We start from the raw sequence: 24,062 nt of genomic DNA, 5'->3' as shown, positions 1-24,062 counted from the left end.
GTGAAGGTTTTGTACCATTAAAACGTTTAAACCCGCTGCAATTGTTTACACCTGTCCTAAGTCAGGAATCTGATGATCAGAAGTTGTTGTTTGTTGACGTGGTTCATAAGTATTTATAGCTTCTCGTTTTTCATATAGATAAGAATGTTGGTTTTTGCGTTTTGATGGTTTTACTCTTGTAATGTTTGAGCCCTTCATAGCTTGCTGTTGACGGTGTGAGACTGTACTTTGACCTATAATGGTTTACTTTTATGAATTGTGACTTGGATAGAGAATGGTCTCATTGGCACTTATACCACGTTTACTTATATCTATATAGTAAATATAATGAAATACGGCAGAAAACTTCCGACGACAACAACTGAATTAAGGGCCTGCAGCGTACGGTGACATTGAGAATACATTAGGTTAAACATGCTTATGAGTGCAAGGTCGATTCTTAAATCGAGGACGACGGGGTTGTTCCAATTCATAAAAAATATATATTTGAAAATAATTTATTATTAAGATCGACACAAAACAAAAATTATAACAGGTCTAGGAATCAAACAAACAAGAACAATAGAAAATACTTTTAATCAAATAGTTATATATTGTCTTTTATAAGAAAAAAAAATCTTCTATTTTCCCTCTTCAAATAATGTTTATGATAAACATGTGATAAAAGATTTCTTTTTTTCTCGTGACCATCATCCATCCCGTGGTTTGTTTTGGGTAGCCTCGAAATGAAAACATGTCAGGTGGACAATTGCATGTAAAAAATCATAGCCTTTATTATAAATTGTGAGATCGTATTTGAAGTACAGACCAATGCTTCAAAGTGGTGTTGTCTATAACCGTTTTCTTTGATACGATACTGTAATAAATATTCTGTTTAGCAATTTGTTTTAATATGCAGTACATGCTTTTCAGTAAATTCCGTACATTTTTTCTTTCTACTTTCTTTTTATTTTATCGATTGAGTTTTGTACAATATTTAAATAACAAAAAGGTTACAACGGTATGTCTTCAAAAGTTTAGTAAAAAAGTAATGTAAACAAATACTAAATTTTAAAAGAAAAAACAACAGAAAGTCCCTTGAATATTACAAATTTTAAATTAAAATATCAAACACATTAAGAGAATGAAAAACAACTGTCATATTATGGACTTGGTACAGGCTCTAGTAAGCGTAACTATCAGGTTTTAAATTAAGAATAGGAAAATGATTACACTAATTTTGCCTGACAATGATAGAACTAATGATGATTCCGCGAAACAAATCGGCTTTATATTGTTCTTCATTAACAAATTTATTGTCAACTGCTTATGGTCTTCATTATAGCATACAATGTAAAAGAATTTCAGACTAAACATAAACAAATGGTAAAGTGAACAATGTTTGAAATACATAAAAACACTTATATACTGTTGTGTCGGTACTTTTTTTCCCCTAGAAGCTTTTATTGTCTATCTCGGATGCTACATGGTAAGTAGTATTATCAAACTCTAATTGGGTATCATGGTTGATATGATCAGTACGGTAAATAGCTATATCTCTAACATCTTCAATTTGCTTCTGGTGATCTACCTGCATATCTGTCGAGGATTCAAATTTACCTTCATCAATTTCATTGTAAACGTTCTCATCACCTTGTGCAACACTAAACCTTTTAACTTCTGGTAAGACCAGGTTGCTGATGTCTCTATCATATTTGGTCACTGATGGATCGAGTACAAAGTATTCGCCTTGCTCCTCGTCAGTGTTTAAAGATTCGTTCACAGACATGATAACTTTGTCTCCGGATGAACTATTTTGAATATCAATCTCCGTTCTTTGGTCAACAGACTGTGGTCTTGTTTGTTGTTTACTCGTATGTTTCGTTGATCTGTAAAAATGTATGTGATATTTCGGAATGTAGAAAAGGTTATATATTTATTTTAACTATTTTAACATGAATCTTACTACAAACGAAAACGAACGATTTTGAAGAAATTGCTTGAAACCTTATTTAAAATCTTAGCGTCGATCGGCATAAATTTTAAAGGGACTTTCATTTCAACTTTTAAAATATAGCGGGTAAACTTTTTTTTTTTTTATTTTCTTAATGATACCACAGGATAAAAGCAATAGATATATAGATATCCAATTATATCCTAAATAAAAGGTGATATTTTATAAATTGCTTTTTTTTCAAAGTGCTGTTTACATGTGGCCATCAAGAAAACAATAATACGATGGTAAAACTATGAATGACGCATCATATAACTTTCATTTCAATTATCTCTTAATATTTTATTCTCCATTGGAAATCGATAAACATTCCTTTATATCTTTTCTTGCCGAGGTTTTATACATAACGCATTTTTTAAATTATCAGTTAGTAAATAATTCCATTATACTTTTCTCCACTCGTTCTGGTATAATCATCTCAAACTTGTATTTTTAAGTCTTCCTTCTGATTCAATAACTCAGGTCAGTTCATTTCTTTTGAAATAATATAATACGGCGTTTAACAGGAAACAAATACCGTTGGTTTTCCCGTTTGAATGCTTTTACACTGATAATTTTGGGGCCCTTTAATAGCTTGTTGTTCGGTGTGAGCCAAGGCTCCGTGTTAAAGGCCGTACATTGTCCTATAATGGTTTACTTTTATAAATTGTTATTTGGATAGAGAGTTGTCTCATTGGCACTCACACCACATCTTCTCATATCTATAAAGGCCGTACGATGACCTATAGATGTTAATTTCTGTGTCATTTTGGTCTATTGTGGACGGTGGTCTCATTGGCAATCATACCACATCTTCCTTTTTATATGACCTAACGTCAACAACTTTGACCAAGACTTATTACCGGGTCATAATGATTGGGGCAAATTTCTCGTCAAGTTTAAATACAGAAAACCGTTAATGCAAAAAATATAATCAGATAGAATCATATTTATTTTGTAAAATATTTGCTGTAAAAAAAACGAATATGCAATTAAGTTATATATGTGGTCATTGTTATATCATAGTTGTTTCTGTGTGTGTAACATGTTTACGTTGTGTTTCCGTTGTGTCGTTTGTTTTCTCCTATTTTTGAGTGTGAATTCACATTACTATAAGACGTGTCACGGTACTTTTCTATACCAAATTCATGTATTTGGTTTTGATGTTATATTGGTTATTCTCAACGGATTTTGTCTAATGCTTAGTCCGTTGCTGTGTGTGTTACATTTTAATGTTGTGTCGTTGTTCTCCTCTAATATTTAATGCGTTTCCCTCAGTTTTAGTTTTTTACCCCGATTTTGTTTTTTGTCCATAGATTTGAGTTTTGAACAGTGGTATACTACTGTTGCCTTTATATATGATATGATTGCCATGAGACAATAATTCACCGTAAAACAAATGATCAAGATATTAGCAACTAAAGGAAAACGAAGCCCTTCGGCAATGAACCAAACCCACAACATAGAAAGATGTAAAAAAAACTCGACATAACACAGCGTACAACAATTCAAATTAGAAAAAAAACATTGCCATACCTAGGGATTTCATACATGTTCTTGTCACCGTTGCCAGAACATTTGACCTTAACTTCTATTTTCTTTTGGCGGACACCCTTCATATCTGTCGGGGGTTGGACTTCATCTTCATCAATTTCATTATAAACTCTCTCGTCATCCTGTGCTACACTGAACCTTTTGATCTCTGGTAAATCTAGTTTACTCAAGTCTTTGTCATATTTCGTAATGGAGGGATCGAGAACAAAGTACTCGCCTTGTTCCTCGTCAGTATTTAAAGATTCGTTCGCAAACAGAATAGTGTTTGTGTTTGCTCTATTATTTGTACTGAAAATACTACTTTCAAGACTTGCAATCTCACTTCTTTGGTCGATAGACTGTTGTTTTGTCAGCTGTTCCATTTTCTTTTTCATTAATCTGTAAAACATACATGTTATAATTAGGAATACGTAAAAAGTTTAGAATATTTTTTGTTAAAATAATGATTTTGACAGGTATCGAACGTATACAAATAGGATACTGCAACCATAATGGTGTTAAACCTTATTTCAAACCTTAAAGTCGACATAATGTATGACGTAATATGTGTGGAGCTTCCAAAATTTAATGGCTAATCTTTTTGTGGAATTGTCGATTTTTCAAATTTGTTCGAGTCAAATACTTTACACCGATTAATATCACTAGATGAAAGCAATACATAAATGAAAATCAAATAAAAATTTTAATAAAAAAAGGGGATATTTTGATTAATTTGTTTTTCTATTTAAAACTTAAGGCCGTCATTTTTTTACAGCAACAAAAGAAAGACATAAGTTAATCGGTGATAATGCATGTTTTATAAAAACAAATATTATCTAAATGATCTTCTGATGATTTATTTGCCACTAGAAACCGTAGCACATTCATTTACTAATACATTTTAACACACAATATCAATTTTGAAACATCAGTTTAAGTGAAGTATTTCAGTTTACCTCAAAACACAGTTATTTGTATATAGATGCAAATTTGTATTTAAGAGTCTTTGTTCTGACTTTACCATTGTGCTCAGCTCTTAGAATTAAATAACCCTGCTTAAAATGTATAACAAAAATAATCAATCCTTAATTTTTTTCAAACGATAAAAAATTATTAAACAATTCAAACGAAAAAATTATGCTGCCATACCCTAATTGGATTTCAGATCTTGTCAGGTCACTATGATAAGAACTTTTATCAGTGAGTTCTTTGATTTTATTCTGATACACTCCATCAATATCTGTTGAAGATTTGATCTTATCTTCATCAATCTCGTAGTAAACATTATCATCACCCTCAGCACCACTACATCTTTTAATGTCTGGTAGTTTCCGGTTGCTCAATTCTTTATCGTATTTCGTAATGGAGGGAACAAAGTACTTGCCTTGTGCCTCGTCAGTTTTAAAAGGTATTTTAGCAGAAAGAACATTGTTTCCTCCCTTGTTTGTACTGAATGATCCGCTTTCATACTTTTCGATTGCAAGTCTTTGATTGATAGCATGTTGTCTTGTTAAATGCTTTCTCTTCTTTTTCTTTGATCTATTAAACATATATCTTAAAATTGGGACTTAAGGGAAAAAAAAGGAAAATATATTATTTTCTAACTGGTATCTAACTACGGGAGCAACGGAATGATTTTAAGAAAGTGTAAAATGATACCATCAAACCACATTTAAAACTTTAATGTCGGCATAATTTATCATGGAACATGTAATGCAAAAATAGTATAAACAAGAAAACCGAACTCAAAGATGAATTAAAAAAGTGTCAGTTTATACAATTGACAAAATTCAACGCCAAACAAACGCCATCAGAACGACTGGAAAATAAATATTAGTTTTCGTACTTGGTACATCCATTATTCGTGGAGAAATACGTGGTTCTATAGGAAGCTAAACCTCCCGTGAATATGAACATTTTTTATAATCTGCTATATTGGCAAGTTAAGGTACAACACAAACATACATTATTGGATGATGTGACATAAATTGGGATCCAGCAGCAAAAACAGACAAATTTGCCATAACAAATTTTGTAGTACATAATTATTTTATTTCATTTGAGCTGACTTATAGGTCCATTGGGTCGGGTGAATTAATATTTATCATATATTATAGGTTTGTACATATTTACGCATGTCACTATAATACATGTACATAATTTACTTACTTTACTTAGAGTATCAAAATAATAATGGCAAATACACATTTCCATTAATGTACATAAGTGAAATATCAAACTACAAGGTAATACAAAATGACAAAAACCTATAAAACTTAAAGGGGTCCAAATCGTACGTCTGGTTGCACCGCACCGTGAACACTCAAAGTGTACTTCGTACACGGATGATGATAGAACATTGCTGCTTAAAATGTATAACTTGAAAATTATAATCATGTAAAAATAAATCTTTAATTAATGTAATCTCCAGTTTAGGTTGATACTCGTCTAAATTTATCGAAAGTAATGAAACGTGAGAAGATTTAAATCACTACATGTATTTCTATCAATATTCAAAAAAAGGTGACTTTTTCTATAAGTTGTTTTGCTCACTCGACAAACAAGACCTTTTGACGTAATTTTAAGCTTGATAGGAATAACTGTTTTGAAGAGGGTAATAATAAATCCTTTTACGTTTTAACGACGCAATTGTCTGAAACAAACATTTACGTCTCGACTTTTCTTTTGACGATGTCCCGGGAAAAAAACCCTGTTGTCATGAATAAATATATTCTAAAGTAAGAAAAATCTCTGACTTTATTCTGCTATCCGTTAACTATATGGAAGATATCCGACAAAGTTAGTCAATAATGGTGACTTCTTTGAAAGTAATTTTTTTTAAAAGAAGATGTTTGTTATTTCTGAGTTTTTATTGATTACAATGTAGATTCAAACTGGAAATAATGTATGTAAAATTATAATAGACAACAATGTTGCAAACTGATTTTTTTTAATTTTTGGTTTGATTTTTAAACGTAAATTATGTTTATTTTCGTTGTCGAAAAACATTGAAAGCGGCGAAAAATATATTGCTTTTGCAAAAAATGTGCTGAAAAAGAAAATTGACCAGGGAAACACTAGCGACAGCTTCATTGTGTGACTCAAACATGGTATCACACAGTTTTAAAATTATTATCGATACTTGTTGTGTAATTGATGAATTGGCATAAAATAAAATATAAGTGTCTTTATCCGGTAGAACATCTGTCAACCAGTAGTAAACAACATCATTCGGGCAGCATGAGTTTTAAAAAGATCAAATCTATAAATGAAAGACAGATTATAGCAACCAAAAATGGAATATGTTGAAGCGAGGCTGACATGATCATGAACAATCCCCTAAAATCGAGAAAAAGCCAACTATGTACAACGGTCTATAATCATTACATAAAGGGAAAAACCTGATCGTTTTAAAGCACTCCTGTGTTGATATGAATTATTATTGATATGGTCATAAATACATGAAATATAGTCAACATTTTCAAAACTTTGGATTTTTCGAAATACATGTACTAAGAATTATTCATTTCAGAAATAGATTACATGAGCTCTATATAGCAAAAGTTCATGGAATTTTGGGTATTCAATGCAATTCAACTTTATTGGGTTTTTTTAAAGTGTCATTGATGAGTCTTTTCAACACGAAACAACTCTTTTCTGGTATGCCTTAAGTGTAATACCACCTTATCATAGTACGTCACATCCGATTGCATACAAATAAATGTTAAAAAATATTTTCTTGAATGACAGTGGTAAGAAATTAACCTTACATTTCATTTCAGTAAAGAAAATCTTAGTCATAAAAATGTATCTTGGATATTTAAATACACCATTATTTTTTCATTTGGTGTTTCTATGACATATTGGAATAACTAGAGGTAGCTGGGTAATTTAAGCTTGTGAACAGGACAAGATGATAACAATTTAAATGATTAAATTCCATTGACGTTCAAAAAGTCACCAAATTTTGAATTATTTTGTGAGAGAACATCATCTATATAACGAGAAAAAAAGTTAACGGTATTGTTAATTTCTTTTCTTTCTTTCTTAGAAGTTCCTATATGTAGTCAGCCTCATAAGAATAAAGGAACAAGTCGGAAAGAAGAGAGACACTATTGGTTCCCATGGGAATGCCGATAGTTAGTTGAAAAAAAACACGTCCTCTACACGTAACAAATATGTTGTTAATCATGCAATCAAGCATCTTGATGATGCCTGTGTCAGAGATTTTTTATTTGAAACAGAGTGATTTTTTACAAAGAATGATTTATCCCTGCCTAAAACAATTAGACTTTACTCATGCCAAGTTTTTCTTTATTTGAAATAATGATAAGTTTTGCACATTTTTTTGGAAAACTGCAAGTTCAACTAAGAATAATAAATCAATTTTAATAATAATCCTGAAAAAGTTCAATCCTTGTATCTATAAGGAGTTTATCTACCGGTTAGTGATGATGTACATGTATTATTATAAACTAAAACAGATTTACCTTCGTCTGCATACGAAAATAATAACCAGTATAATCAGAAATAATATGATTGTGCCTGTTATTCCAACTGAGATTCCAACTATTGCTCCAACTTTAAATATGCCTGAAACAGATAGAAACCATGGGGGGAAAAGTAAGTACAAATAATATCAATTTCTTTTTCATAAATATTTGACATGAGCATTGATCAATTTGTTATCTTCGATATCAATGATATTGTACTATACGAGGTTATCATCGTTCAGAGTAAGGAGGACGCTTTTTATAAAGACAGATAAAGTACTTTGATCTTCCTTTCCGGTAGGAAAATCCCACAAACTGGACTGTATTCCCGTCATTTGTCTTAATCTCCTGCTTATATATAAAAAGAAAATTTGGTATGATTGTCAATGAAACAAATCTGATAAAAATAACCATACAAGTCAGTTGAAAAGGCTTAACTCATTACATGGATACAAGAAGAAATAAATCTAACCAAATCACAGAGTGGACGTGGATGGGTACTTGTATATCCCAACAACAACAAAAAAGACATTGGGTACAGATCTGAGAGTATTTGCTTTTACATTACATTTTGGATTATAGCTCTTCATCTTTTATATAAGCTTTGGATTTCAAATAGAAATATTTTGGCCACGAGCATCATTGAAGAGACATGTATTGTCGAAATGCGCATCTGGTGAAGGAAAATTGGTACCGTTATTGTTCAAAGCTAATAACAACTAATAAAAAAATATCCTGCATTTTTCGGATTAAGATTAGCTAATAAAACATCACTAAAGCCTAATTAGCCTCCAGTGTGAAAACATTTTTGATTAATAAAAAAAGGCTTTCAAGTTACACTTTGTGTCCTAATTTCTCTACAGATCGCTCGATTCGGATTAAACCGGTGCTATTGAAAGCTTTGTATGAGGACTGTATTTTTACTTCGGACATAATATTTTGAGCTTTTAGGTTAATGTTTTCATAATGTCAACCTTTTATAACAGTCTTTCATTCATTTGTACAAAATCTGTTTATATTACTTTCTGTTTTGTTTTTCCCTTTGTCTTTTTCCTTTTCTTTCCCATTCCTACTTTTGTTTACATCGTCGGTATTGCTACTTGTATCATCATCGCAGTTTTGTGAATCTGCAAAAAAGGAATAGAGCTTTTATGTATATCCCTGATCAGCTGATGCTGTCATATAAATATGGTACTCAATGGACCATTCATTCAAACAATTAAACCATCTACAGAATAAGTGCGTTTCTATCATGAGTTTCTATTGCCATAGTAAACAATTCTCTCCCATGGCCGGTGTATTTTAAGCTGAAATACCACTTTAAAAATGATACTCTCTCCTGGAATAAAATATGTTTGCTTTTGTTACAAAATGAAAATAACTTTATCAATTTCATTCGTTCAAAGGGCTGTTCTTGATTTCCCTTCATCATGAACGCTTATACAAAACATGAGTAAACAACGTGAATAATTTGCGTGCTGTAATCCTTGTTAAGGGAGTTCGCTTCTCACTTTCAAAATAATCAACGTTTCAAAACACTAGTTTATATTGATAGGGGATTAATAAAGGAATCAAAAGAGCAAAACATTATAGATCAATGTGCTTGTTTTCGAGATATTAGCTATTAAAGTTTGGGTGGGAAAATATTCTTTCTTGACTTTTCATAGCTTTATCATTGACAAGTTTAAGTTCTCAAAAACTATTAAAAAATAATTAAAATTTTATAAGACTTTTACAGATTGCTTATCATTATACATGTAAAAGATTTATAAAAAGAAAAATGGGGGTCAATGGGCATTTTTGTTTTAGGCATTCAAATGGATAAAACCAGAAGATTCCGAAAATCTGACAAAAATCCCAAAGCATGACAACCGAACTTCCTTAAAATCTAAATTTCTTCTTGCATAGCACAGATCTATATAAGTAGATGAACTGTTCTTCAATCAAAAACTTACATGAATTCACATATATGTCACTTAACTGCCTTCAATAAGAAGTACAACTAAGAGGCCCTACGATAACTAAATAAAAAGAAATTAAAATAGTGAAAATTAAAAAAATAAAAAATCTAACCAATGTATACTTTAAATATTGAGCCTATCAAATATAAAATAAATACAACTATAAACAATTAAAAAGAGCAAATAAAATCCAGGCTCCTAACCCTAAACAAGAAAATAAAGAAAGTGAACAATACGTTTGAGAGAACTCTTATCAACACTACCACTAACCTAGAAATTTTGTGTAAATATGTATTAATAAGACATTATTGTTTTAATCAGTTGAAAAGTTTTGACTCATTTTCCAACCATTATCAATTTTTGTTTGTTGGTACTTTGTCACCGATATCACTTGGTTTACCTTTTTCATTTACTTTCTGATCACGCTGATTATGTAAACTATCTGCAATAGACATAAGATTATTTTTTCAAAAGTTAAAAATAATCATATTAAAGTCATATGAAACGATTGACTTGTGAAAAATAATGTTTATCCAATTCTTGAAGCAATGCATGTATATATACTAAAGGACAAGGTACGATAAGGCCCGTTTTTGTGCACGATTTTATCATTTTTGACGCATTCATATCGTATAATCCTCATTTTTTTTTCTCTTGGTTTGTAATGATGTGAAAATATGGCAGCTAATTAATTGTTTTGTTTTAAACCGTAGTTTACTGATTGTCACCTTATAGTTAACAATCAACAACGAAGCATGGATATTGAGCACGTGTATAACATCTACAATAAGATAAAAGTTTATTTCAGTGACAGATCAATGCGTATTGCGATCACCGGATTTTTCCGAGAAAGGTCACGCTGAGTTCACCGCATACGGAAAACATATAGGCGAATTGTTTACTGGAAGCAAACAATTAAACAAAAGTGAATTTCTTCTAAATTTAGACAAATTGTAGAATTTTTCTTGAGAAAAAAGTATTATATTCATAACTTTAATAATGAAATTAGAAGTTTAGTTATAAAAAAAAAGTTTACATCATTTTTTTTATTTAGAGTACAGAAATAAACTCATTATAGATACCAGGTTTGAAATTTCATATTTGCGCCAGACGCGCGTTTCGTCTATATAAAAGACTCATCAGTTAAGCTCGAATAAAAAAATGTAAAAAAGACCAAATAAAGTACATTTTTTTTTCCAATTTTAATTGATATAATTGGTCAACAAGATATGTGTCAGATGCCACCCTTGTCCCCATGCATTTTGGTTCCTATGCCTGTTAAATATTTTCCCTTTCATTCATTTAGAATGATTGCAAATCGTAAAACAATGTATTACGACTCAATCTCATTTTTTGTACAATATTGCGCTATGGTTGCTCTAAAACGCATGGTTATAATATAAGTCGTTTACTTGTCTGTTTGTAGACTTTGACTATCTTTTGGGTAGACTACAAATTTAGTATCAGTGAGTACGACTTCTATAATACTTTTGTTATATCTAAAGCAACGTGTGGAAACATAAAGAAATAAAAATATATCATAACCAATAACATAGAAAATGGCCTAACTGTCTCAATTAAAGAGGTGTTGTCAACGTTTTACACTGTGTTACTGATTGATTGTGGTACAGAAGGCTACTTGAATGAATGATGTTACAATGTTTATATTGAAATGTTACATTTAATGTATGTCGAAAACGACGCATCGATAATATAAGAACTACAACTAAAATATTTGTGCTAAAACACATAGTTGTTCATTCAAATCGAGTAAGTCAAATGTTGGGACAACTTAAACTATGCATGTATTTTCTCACATAAATGTTTTAACGTACCTATGGCAGACGCCAATACTACTCTGCAACTTGTTTTGTTACAGCTGTTGTTGCCATTACCGTCTATACATAAACGCTTTGACTGTTTCACCAGACAGTCATCAGTGATTTTTTTATTCATGGCTGGATATAACGATTTGATATAAAATTATAAATAAATTGAAATAACCCATGAAATGAAATATTTGATATTTTGTTTGCCTAGGACGACATGAATTTTTCTTATAACTTTTCTCAGTGACATTTTAAAACATATTTTGAAACTAGCAATAATTCGCGGCAAAAATAACAGTTGAAATGTCATTCTTCAAAGGTTTTTTTTACAATTTGAGTTTGATCTATAAGTTTAAGCGGCTAAATAAACAGTTTTAACTGTAATCGTAATACAACCAATCAAATGCTTTCAAATAAGAATTTTTTTTGTAAATCATGTGCGTCCCAAGAGCTTTTATGTATTTAACATTATGAATAATGCTGAAATTAAAATGTACATTATTAAGTGTTTAACTGATTGATTTAATGCAATGTGAGAGAAATTTTGATTGCCACAATACAAATATTTCTTCGGTTAGAACATATGTCATCTCATCAGCCTTATTATAGCGGCTTAGAATAAGACAAAAAAAGTTCATAAGAAGGAACCAAGACCTTGTTAATGAATATTCTGTATCAACTCCACAAACAATACACGATGGTCTTGAAGTATAAATCATGGGTACTGAAGTTGTTTTTCGTCTAAATAACGTGTTATAGTATTCTTTTATTGTCTTTATAATATCACTTTTACTATTTAGTCTGTTGTTTTGGTGGTATCCATTTGACGTGGCTCTGTACTTAAACTTCCCGTTACTGTGTTATTGTTCTATGATAAATCTTGTATTCTTGTCTTTCGTTTTTGCTAATGGCTTTGTATTGTCTGAGTGCATTTTCGTGTTTCTTTCTTGCATGTGACATGGCCTTGTACTTATACACCCCGTCATTGTGTTATTGTGTCATGATCAATGTGTGTTTTTATATAGGTTTGTTTTTATAGTGATTAAAAATATAACAAAACGTCGACTGTTGTACCCCTATTGTTGACATTTTTACCTACTATGTCTGTGTTTTTTTATTCACACACCTTTGTCAATATAATGGAATTTTATACGACTGTCATACAAGTGAGATGTTTAGCTAGCTTTAAAACTAGGTTTATAAGACCGTTTTTACCATCAGAAAATGCCTGTACCAAGTCAGGAGTATGACAGTTGCTTTCAATTCGTTTGATGTGTTTGAGCTGTTTGGTTTTGTTATTTGATTAGAGACTTTCCGTTTTGAATTTTCCACGGAGTTAAGTTTTTTTTGTGATTTTACTTATTGCTATTCTGGAAGCGTGACACACTTCATACACAGGACGTCATTAACATATACGATGTAAAGTGTTCAAACACAAAATTAGAAATTGTCATACGAGTTTATTCCAGTTCACAGTCAATATAAAAAATGAAAAGTAGGATTTTTCTTTCTTTCAATTCTATTTAAAAAATATTTGAAAAACAGAGTAACAAAGTCAGACAATGTCTAAATATGAAAAGTTCTTGCGTTCAAATCCAAACTAAAAGCACGTCATCGAAGTCGATTAGAAGTCAATTTTAATGACTAGCTGATCTTATTTGAGAAAATCTTTAAATATTATTTAGTTGAATGGAGCATGGTATGGTGGAACAATCAATGAACAATTTTCACATCAAAATCTTTAACCTGGATTTACCTCATACGCCCAGATCCCAAAGTTTGATAGCCGAATATGCGAAACTAAAATAAAACGAGAGGCAAACCCATATAAGAAAAAACTTTTCTGGAATACAAATAAATCTTCCTTTCTTGATAAAGTCTCGATATATCACTGCCAGTTTTTTTGATTTTTCTGTATATTAAGTCTTTTCTCTAGTTAATCCTTACATGATAAAATGTATGGATAGATTAAAGACTATTTGTTGGAACAAGTGTCAGACCCAAAATACCCAGGTTAATCCACAATTTATTTTATTAAAATGTCCTGTACCAATTCAGGAATATGGCAGTTGTTGTCAAACAGTTCGTTTCTATGTATTTTGGCATTTGGTTTTGGTGCACGTCAGTGTTTTTGTCGTAATTCTCTTATATCTGTTGTGTTTCCCTCGGTTATATTTTGTAACCCGGGTTTGTCTTTTGTCAATCGAATAATGACTTTTGAGTAGCGGAAAACTGCTTTGGCCATTATTTATATATTGGTCCTGCGTTATTGAAACACTTTGTCATGTCAATAATATTAATGCTTTTAAAGTATTAACTGCTTATTTCAATCGAATGGTTGCTATGCTGAACAACTATTAATAATATGCTTACTACTATGAATCATCATCTTTATAATATCGATACAGCTTCTTTTGTTATGGTAGTTTCCGTAAAAGCATGAAAACATCTGCTCGATGTCACTATGTTGTTTGCAATTTCCTGTGTAATGTCCAAATATGAATTATACTTAAAAAAAAACTCCAGCCAGTCAAAGTATAACTGTTAGACTACAAACTATTCTTCAACAATTTATAATCATATCAATTCGTTCAATTCTTTAAACTCATAACTAGCTATTCAAATTTATAGAACGACGATCTACTTGTTTTAGTGTATAATAAAATTAGAAGACTAAAAACAAAAACATACAACTATTAGTTAGTATATTAATCCATATATAAGTACAAAACAGAAATGATACTGACATCTAAATTTTATGAATTGTAGTAGATATTTATTTCAGGACAACAGTCAACTGGATAGATCCTAATCATAAATGTTGCATAACGTTTTTTACTTTGTTGGAATGTGTTTTCCTCAAAAAGGAATAGTTTTACTTGTGTCTTCTAAATGTGACTTTTCCTTGGCCCAAAGTACCATTTTGGGGTTGAGTTTTTTTTATTATGTCAAGTTTATATTTTACATTTCATATGTTTCCTTACATGCTTTTGAAATATAGTAATATTTTATGTTTTTATTTGAAACTGTTAGCAATTTGATAGCAGGTCCATATATAACGTATTGACTGAATGACTGACGTCCGATATTTAAAAAATACATATGTATACAGTGTTAGTTTAAAAATGATATTGAATCGATGTAATAACTATTTTAAGAAATAGTTAAGAAAAAAATGATATTGAATCGATGTTAATGCTTTTGACGCAATATTACTATGAAAAGTAACATAGCTATATAAAGTACGTTGATCTTCCTTTCCGGTAGGAAAATCCCACAAACTGGACTGTATTCCCGTCATTTGTCTTAATCTCCTGCTTATATATAAAAAGAAAATTTGGTATGATTGCCAATGAAACAAATCTCATAAAAATAACCATACAAGTCAGTTGAAAAGGCTTAACTCATTACATGGATACAAGAAGAAATAAATCTAACCAAATCACAGAGTGGACGTAGATGGGTACTTTTAAATCCCAACAACATCAAAAAAGACACTGGGTACAGATCTGAGAGTATTTTTTTTTACATTACATTTTGGATTATAGCTCTTCATCTTTTATACAAGCTTTGGATTCCAAATAGAAATATTTTGGCCACGAGCATCACTGAAGAGACATGTATTGTTGAAATGCGCATCTGGTGAAGGAAAATTGGTACCGTTATTGTTCAAAGCTAATAACAACTAATAAAAAAATATCCTGCATTTTTCGGATTAAGATTAGCTAATAAAACATCACTTAAGCCTAATTAGCCTCCAGTGTGAAAACCTTTATAATTAATAAAAAGAAAAGCTTTCAAGTTACACTTTGTGTCCTAATTTCTTTACAGATCGCTCTATTCGGATTAAACCAGTGCTATTGAAAGCTTTGTATGAGGAATGTGTATTTACTTCGGACAGAATTTTTTGAGCTCTTAGGTTAATGTTTTAATGATGTCAACCTTTTATAACAGTCTTTCATTCATTTGCACAAAATCTGTTTATATTACTTTCTGTTTTGTTTTTCCCTTTGTCTTTTTCTTTTTCTTTTCCATTCCTACTTTTGTTTACATCGTCGGTATTGCTGCTTGTATCATCATCGCAGTTTTGTGAATCTACAAAAAAAAAAGGAATATAACTTTTCTGTATATCCCTGATCAGCTGATGCTGTCATATAAATATGGTACTCAATGGACCATTCATTCAAACAATAGAACCATATACAGAACAAGTGTGTCCCTATCATGAGTTTCTATTGCTATAGTAAACACATCTCTCCCATGGCCGGTGCATTTTAAGCTGAAATACCACTTTAAAAATGACACTCTCTACTGGAATAAAATATGTTTGTTTTTGTTACAAAATGAAAATAACACTATCAATTTCATGCGTACAAAGCGCTGTTCTTGATTTCCCTTCATCATGAACGCTTATACAAAACATGAGTAAACAACGTGAATAATTTGCGTGCTGTAATCCTTCTTAAGAGAGTTCGATTCTCACTTTCAAAATAACTAATGTTTCAAAACACTAGTTTATATTGATAGGGGATTAATAAAAGAATCAAAAGAGCAAAACAAAATTATAGGTCAATGTGCTTGTTTTCGAGATATTAGCTATTGAAATTTTGGTGGGGAAATATTCTCTCTTGACTTTTCATAGCTTTATCATTGACAAGTTTAAGTTCTCAAAAACTATTAAAAAAAAATTAAAATTTTATAAGACTTTTACAGATGGCTTATTATTATAAATGTAAAAAAATTATAAAAAGAAAAATGGGGGTCAATGGGCAATTTTTTTTAAGGCATTCAAATGAATAAAACCAGAAGATTCCGAAAATCTGACAAAAATCCCAAAACATGACAACCGAACTTCCTTAAAATCTAAATTTCTTCTTGTATAGCACAGATCTATATAAGTAGATTAACTTTTCTTCAATCAAACATTTACATGAATTCACATATATGTCACTTAACTGCCTTCAATAAGAAGTACAACTAAGAGGCCCTACGATAATTAAATAAAAAGAAATCAAAAAAGTGAAAATAAAAAAAAATTAAAAATCTAACCAATGTATACTTTAAATTTTGAGCTTATCAAATATAAAGTAAATACAACTATAAACAATTAAAAAGAGCAAATAAAATCCAGGCTCCTAACCCTAAACAAGAAAATAAAGAAAGTGAACAATACGTTTGAGAGAACTCTTATCAACACTAACACTAACCTAGACAGTTGTGTAATTATGTATTAATAAAACATTAATGTTTTAATCAGTTGAAAAGTATTGACTCATTTTCCCACCATAATCACTTTTTGTTTTGTTAGTACTTTGTCACCGATATCACTCGTTTTACCTTTTTCATTTACTTTCTGATCACGCTGATTATGTAAACTATCTGCAATAGACATAAGATTATTTTTTAAAAAGTTAAAAAAAAAATCATATTAAAGTCATATGAAACGATTGACTTGTGAAAAATAATGTTTATCCAATTCTTGAAGCAATGCATGTATATATACTAAAGGACAAGGTACGATAAGGCCCGTTTTTGTGCACGATTTTATCATTTTTTACGCATTCATATCGTATAATCCTCATTTTTTCTCTTGGTCTATAATGATGTGAAAATATGACAGCTAATTAATTGTTTTGTTTTTAAACCGCAGTTTACTGATTGTCACCTTATAGTTAACAATCAACAACGAAGCATGGATATTGAGCACGTGTATAACATCTACAATAAGATAAAAGTTTATTTCAGTGACAGATCAATGCCTATTGTGATCACCGGATTTTTACGAGAAAGGTCACGCTGAGTTCACTGCATACGGAAAACATATAGGCGAATTGTTTACTGGAAGCAAACAATTAAACAAAAGTGAATTTCTTCTAAATTTAGACAAATTGTAGAATTTTTCCTGAGAAAAAAGTATTATATTCATAACTTTAATAATGAAATTAAAAGTTAAGTTATAAAAAAAAAGTTTACATCATTTTTTTATTTAAAGTTTCATTTGACTTTAAGAGTTTATCTTCTCTAACTAATCTCTAATTTTGGACGAATAAGAGTACAGAAATAAACTCATCATACATACCAGGTTTGAAATTTCATATTTGCGCCAGACGCGCGTTTTGTCTATATAAAAGACTCATCAGTTAAGCTCGAATAAAAAAATGTAAAAAAGACCAAATAAAGTACATTTTTTTTCCCAATTTTAATTGATATAATTGGTCAACAAGATATGTGTCAGATGCCACCATTGTCCCCATGCATTTTGGTTCCTATGCCTGTTAAATATTTTCCCTTTCATTCATTTAGAATGATTGCAAATCGTAAAACAATGTATTACGACTCAATCTCATTTTTTGTACAATATTGCGCTATGGTTGCTCTAAAACGCATGGTTATAATATAAGTCGTTTACTTGTCTGTTTGTAGACTTTGACTATCTTTTGGGTAGACTACAAATTTAGTATCAGTGAGTACGACTTCTATAATACTTTTGTTATATCTAAAGCAATGTGTGGAAACATAAAGAAATAAAAATAGATCATAACCAATAACATAGAAAATGGCCTAACTGTCTCAATTAAAGAGGTGTTGTCAACGTTTTACACTGTGTTACTGATTGATTGTGGTACAGAAGGCTACTTGAATGAATGATGTTACAATGTTTATATTGAAATGTTACATTTAATGTATGTCGAAAACGACGCATCGATAATATAAGAACTACAACTAAAATATTTGTGCTAAAACACATAGTTGTTCATTCAAATCGAGTAAGTCAAATGTTGGGCCAACTTAAACTATGCATGTATTTTCTCACATAAATGTTTTAACGTACCTATGGCAGACGCCAATACTACTCTGCAACTTGTTTTGTTACAGCTGTTGTTGCCATTACCGTCTATACATAAACGCTTTGACTGTTTCACCAGACAGTCATCAGTGATTTTTTTATTCATGGCTGGATATAGCGATTTGATATAAAATTATAAATAAATTGAAATAACCCATTAAATGAAATATTTGATATTTTGTTTGCCTAAGACGACATGAATTTTTCTTATAACTTTTCTCAGTGACATTTTAAAACATATTTTGAAACTAGCAATAATTCGCGGCAAAAATAACAGTTGAAATGTCATTCTTCAAAGGTTTTTTTTACAATTTGAGTTTGATCTATAAGTTTAAGCGGCTAAATAAACAGTTTTAACTGTAATCGTAATACAACCAATCAAATGCTTTCAAATAAGAATTTTTTTTGTAAATCATGTGCGTCCCAAGAGCTTTTATGTATTTAACATTATGAATAATGCTGAAATTAAAATGTACATTATTAAGTGTTTAACTGATTGATTTAATGCAATGTGAGAGAAATTTTGATTGCCACAATACAAATATTTCTTCGGTTAGAACATATGTCATCTCATCAGCCTTATTATAGCGGCTTAGAATAAGACAAAAAAAGTTCATAAGAAGGAACCAAGACCTTGTTAATGAATATTCTGTATCAACTCCACAAATAATCACGATGGTCTTGAAGTATAAATCATGGGTACTGAAGTTGTTTTTCGTCTAAATAACGTGTTATAGTATTCTTTTATTGTCTTTATAATATCACTTTTACTATTTAGTCTGTTGTTTTGGTGGTATCCATTTGACGTGGCTCTGTACTTAAACTTCCCATTACTGTGTTATTGTTCTATGATAAATCTTGTATTCTTGTCTTTCGTTTTTGCTAATGGCTTTGTATTGTCTGAGTGCATTTTCGTGTTTCTTTCTTGCATGTGACATGGCCTTGTACTTATACACCCCGTCATTGTGTTATTGTGTCATGATCAATGTGTGTTTTTATATAGGTTTGTTTTTATAGTGATTAAAAATATAACAAAACGTCGACTGTTGTACCCCTATTGTTGACATTTTTACCTACTATGTCTGTGTTTTTTTATTCACACACCTTTGTCAATATAATGGAATTTTATACGACTGTCATACAAGTGAGATGTTTAGCTAGCTTTAAAACTAGGTTTATTAGACCGTTTTTACCATCAGAAAATGCCTGTACCAAGTCAGGAGTATGACAGTTGCTTTCAATTCGTTTGATGTGTTTGAGCTGTTTGGTTTTGTTATTTGATTAGAGACTTTCCGTTTTGAATTTTCCACGGAGTTAAGTTTTTTTTGTGATTTTACTTATTGCTATTCTGGAGGCGTGACACACTTCATACACAGGACGTCATTAACATATACGATGTAAAGTGTTCAAACACAAAAATAGAAATTGTCATACGAGTTTATTCCAGTTCCCAGTCAATATAAAAAATGAAAAGTAGGATTTTTCTTTCTTTCAATTCTATTTAAAAAGTATTTGAAAAACAGAGTAACAAAGTCAGACAATGTCTAAATATGAAAAGTTCTTGCGTTCAAATCCAAACTAAAAGCACGTCATCGAAGTCGATTAGAAGTCAATTTAATGACTAGCTGATCTTATTTGAGAAAATCTTTAAATAAAATGTAGTTGAATGGAGCATGGTATAGTGGAATAATCAATGAACAATTTTCACATCCAAATCTTTAACCTTGATTTACCTCATACGGCCAGATCCCAAAGTTTGAAAGCCGAATATGCGAAACTAAAATAAAACGAGAGGCAAAACCCATATAAGAAAAAACTTTTCTGGAATGCAAATAAATCTTCCTTTCTTGATAAAGTCTCGATATATCACTGCAAGTTTCTTTGATTTTTCTGTATATTAAGTCTTTTCTCTAGTTAATCCTTACATGATAAAATGTATGGATAGATGTAAATTTAAATTAAAGACTATTTGTTGGAACAAGTGTCATACCCATAATACCCAGGTTAATCTACCATTTATTTTATTAAACTGTCCTGTACCAATTCAGGAATATGGCAGTTGTTGTCAAATAGTTCGTTTCTATGTATTTTGGCATTTGGTTTTGTTGCACGTCAGTGTTTCTGTTGTTCCGTTGTAATTCTCTTATATCTGTTGTGTTTCCCTCGGTTATGTTTTGTAACCCGGATTTGTCTTTTCTCGATCGAATTATGACTTTTGAGTAGCGGAAAACTGCTGTGGCCATTATTTATATATTGGTCATGCGTTCGTGAAACGCTTTGTCATATCAACAATATTAATGCTTTTAAAGTATTAACTGCTTATTTCAATCGAATGGTAGCTATGCTGAACAACTATTAATAATATGCTTACTACTATGAATCATCATCTTTATGATATCCATACAGCTACTTTTGTAATGGTAGTTTCTGTAAAAGCATGAAAACATCTGCTCGATGCCACTATGTTGTTTGCAATTTCCTGTGTAATGTCCAAATATGAATTATACTTAAAAAATATTCCAGCCAGTCAAAGTATAACTGTTAGACTACAAACTATTCTTCAACAATTATTAATCATATCAATTCGTTCAATTCTTTAAACACATAACTAGCTATTCAAATTTATAGAACGACGATCTACTTGTTTTAGTGTATAATAAAATCAGAAGACTAAAAACAAAAACATACAACTATTAGTTAGTATATTAATCCATATATAAGTACAAAACAGAAATGATACTGACATCTAAATTTTATGAATTGTAGTAGATATTTATTTCAGGACAACAGTCACAGGATAGATCCTAATCATAAATGTTGCATTACGTTTTTTACTTTGTTGGAATGTGTTTTTCTCAAAAAGGAATAGTTTTACTTGTGTCTTCTGAATGTGACTTTTCCTTGGCCCAAAGTACCATTTTGGGGTTGAGTTTTTTATTATGTCAAGTTTATATTTTACATTTCATATGTTTCCTTACATGCTTTTGAAATATCGTAGTATTTTATGTTTTTATTTGAAACTGTTTTTCCTTTTGGCATATTACGTACTTTTCATAAAATTCATGCCGTTTAAAATATAAAATGCTTTAGTAGTACATTCACTTACCTTTTCCATGAATTCCAGTGAATATGTGTAAAAGGAAAATTAAGGAAAGACTGTTCATGTTTCTGAGGATAGACCTAAGAGAATAAATAAGTTTAATTGTACACATATCATAATGTTTAAATGCAACTAAAAAAATGTATATAATAGGAAAGCGTAGGTAGTTAAACAATCGTTGAGTGCTTGGTCTAATGCGGAAGGAAACATTGATATAAATTATTATTTTTTAAAAATCAGAGTTAAACCATTTTTACGACGGACTTAAGTACCCTTCTTCCGCTATTTTTTTTTTGTTTTTGTTTTATATATATAAATATAGCCATAATTTTCTTTTTAATATGGACACTTGTAATGTTTTGAAAAATGGTCACTTTAAAAACGAATCTAAAATATAAAAGTTGTCTGTTGTCATTAATTTGTCGTTGAAATTCTGTCTAAAGGATGTCAAAACCAGTAATTATTTTTATTTTTTTTTAAGTATTCTCATTAAATTATTCAGTTTTATATGTGTTCAGCGGTTGACACTAACTTTAAAAATGTAGAAGTATATAGGAAAAGAAACTATAATTAAACAGTCCTTCTAATTGTGTTGTAGTCACAAGGACGCGATTTATGTGCGCCCCCCTCCCAAGAAAATTTCGAAAAATAAAATGTAAAATATAGTAGAGACTCGCAAGAGCCTGTGTCGCTCATCTGCATTTACTGATGCGTTGGAAATCATGTAAAATAAGGTGAAAATCATAATTAACAGTATATATTATGATGATATCTAAGATAATAACAAAACAACTGTAAAATTACTAACTTAACGGCATCAACCCAACAACAGGGATGTCAGATTTGTCTGAAAATTTCAGGGCAGATAAATATAAATCTGATGAACATTTTTGCCACCTGTCAGATTTGCTCTAAATGCTTTAGTTTAAGAGATATAAACCAAAAACTGCATTTTACCCCTATGTTCAATTGTTCTATGATGGTTGGAATGACCTACCGAATTAGACTATTTACCGGATTTGGTATCACATAAGCAACACGACGGGTGCCACATGTGGAGCAGGATCTGCTTACCCTTCCGGAGCACCTGAGATCACCCCCAACTTTTTGGTGGGGTTCTTGTTATTTATTCTTTAGTTTTCTATGTTGTGTCATGTGTGCTGTTGTTTGTTTGTTTTTTTCATTTTTAGCCATGGCATTGTCAGTTTGTTTTAGGTTTATGAGTTTGACTGTCCCTTTGGTATCTTTCGTCCCTCTTTTGGAAGGCGGGGTCATCGGACACATTTTTAAACTAGATACCCTATTGATGATTGAGACCAAGTATAGTAATATTTGTCTCTATAGTTTCAGAGAAGAAGATTTTTGTAAAATGATAACAAAAATTTACAAACAATTGTTAAAAATTGACTATAAAGGGCAATAACTCCTAAAGGGGTCGACTGATAATTTTATTTTTGACGACGCATTTGTAGATCTTACTTTGCTGAACATTATTGCTGTTTACAGTTTATCTCTATCTATAATAATATTCAAAATAATAACCAAAAACTGCAAAATTTCCTTAAAATTACCAATTCAGGGGCAGCAACCCGACAATGGGTTGTCAGATTTGTCTGAAAATATCAGTTTTAACGATGTCAGATTTACTCTAAATGCTTTGGCTTTGGAGATATAACCCAAAATCTACCTTTTACCCCTATATTCTATTTTTAGCCATGGCGGTCATCTTGTTGGTTGGCGGGGTCATAGGACACATTTTTAAAACAAGATCCCCTTATGATAGTTGTGTTTAAGTTTGGTAAAATTTGGCCCAGTGGTTTCAGAGGAGAAGATTTTTGTAAAAGCTAACAGACGACGACGAAAGACGACGAACGACGGACGACGGACGACGGACGCAAACTGATGGGAAAAGCTCACTTGGCCCTTCGGGCCAGATGAGATAAAAAGTTTCTTACCATTAATTAAAAGTTCTTTACACTTATCCAAACTTGTCATCATAAGCTTTCGTAGCAATTGGTAATGTTTTTTAATACTTCCTGATTGCTTTATATGGTCGTTAAAAAATGTCAAGTAGGAGTGTGTATTGAAATCCATCGGATTATACTAAAAATTGTCCAAAACTAAATGAAGGTACTACATTCTGCATGAATTTCGAAGCATTGAATTATAGTTTGTTAATACATAGAGTAAAGATTTACCGAATTTATGAAGAATAGTCAAATGCAATTATTCAAAAATAAATAAGATAAGAAATAATATATACAGCAAATTTCCAGAAGAACATATCGATTAAATAACCCCTATTATAGAATCTCATTTACGTTTTC

General features: G+C 30.7%; 1 protein-coding gene across 1 annotated transcript; it reads right to left on the bottom strand.

The window, feature by feature from the left end:
- Positions 1-576: 576 nt before the first annotated feature.
- On the bottom strand, positions 577-23,762 carry LOC139489286 (general transcriptional corepressor trfA-like). Its single transcript, XM_071275560.1, has 14 exons — positions 23,691-23,762; positions 21,742-21,815; positions 21,007-21,114; positions 18,621-18,743; positions 17,126-17,167; positions 15,779-15,883; positions 14,162-14,269; positions 11,795-11,917; positions 10,360-10,401; positions 9,021-9,125; positions 7,996-8,098; positions 4,655-5,044; positions 3,509-3,904; positions 577-1,868 (listed from the first exon to the last, which is right to left on the bottom strand). The coding sequence occupies exons 2-14, from the start codon at positions 21,797-21,799 to the stop codon at positions 1,433-1,435; spliced, it is 2,139 nt and encodes a 712-aa protein (XP_071131661.1). The 5' UTR covers positions 21,800-21,815; positions 23,691-23,762; the 3' UTR covers positions 577-1,432.
- Positions 23,763-24,062: the final 300 nt, after the last annotated feature.

This window comes from Mytilus edulis, chromosome 9 (assembly GCF_963676685.1).
Source record: "Mytilus edulis chromosome 9, xbMytEdul2.2, whole genome shotgun sequence".
Classification (NCBI taxonomy): domain Eukaryota; kingdom Metazoa; phylum Mollusca; class Bivalvia; order Mytilida; family Mytilidae; genus Mytilus; species Mytilus edulis.
The sequence above is the reverse complement of the archived record's forward strand: the minus strand, read 5'-3'. Positions and strand labels throughout refer to the sequence as shown.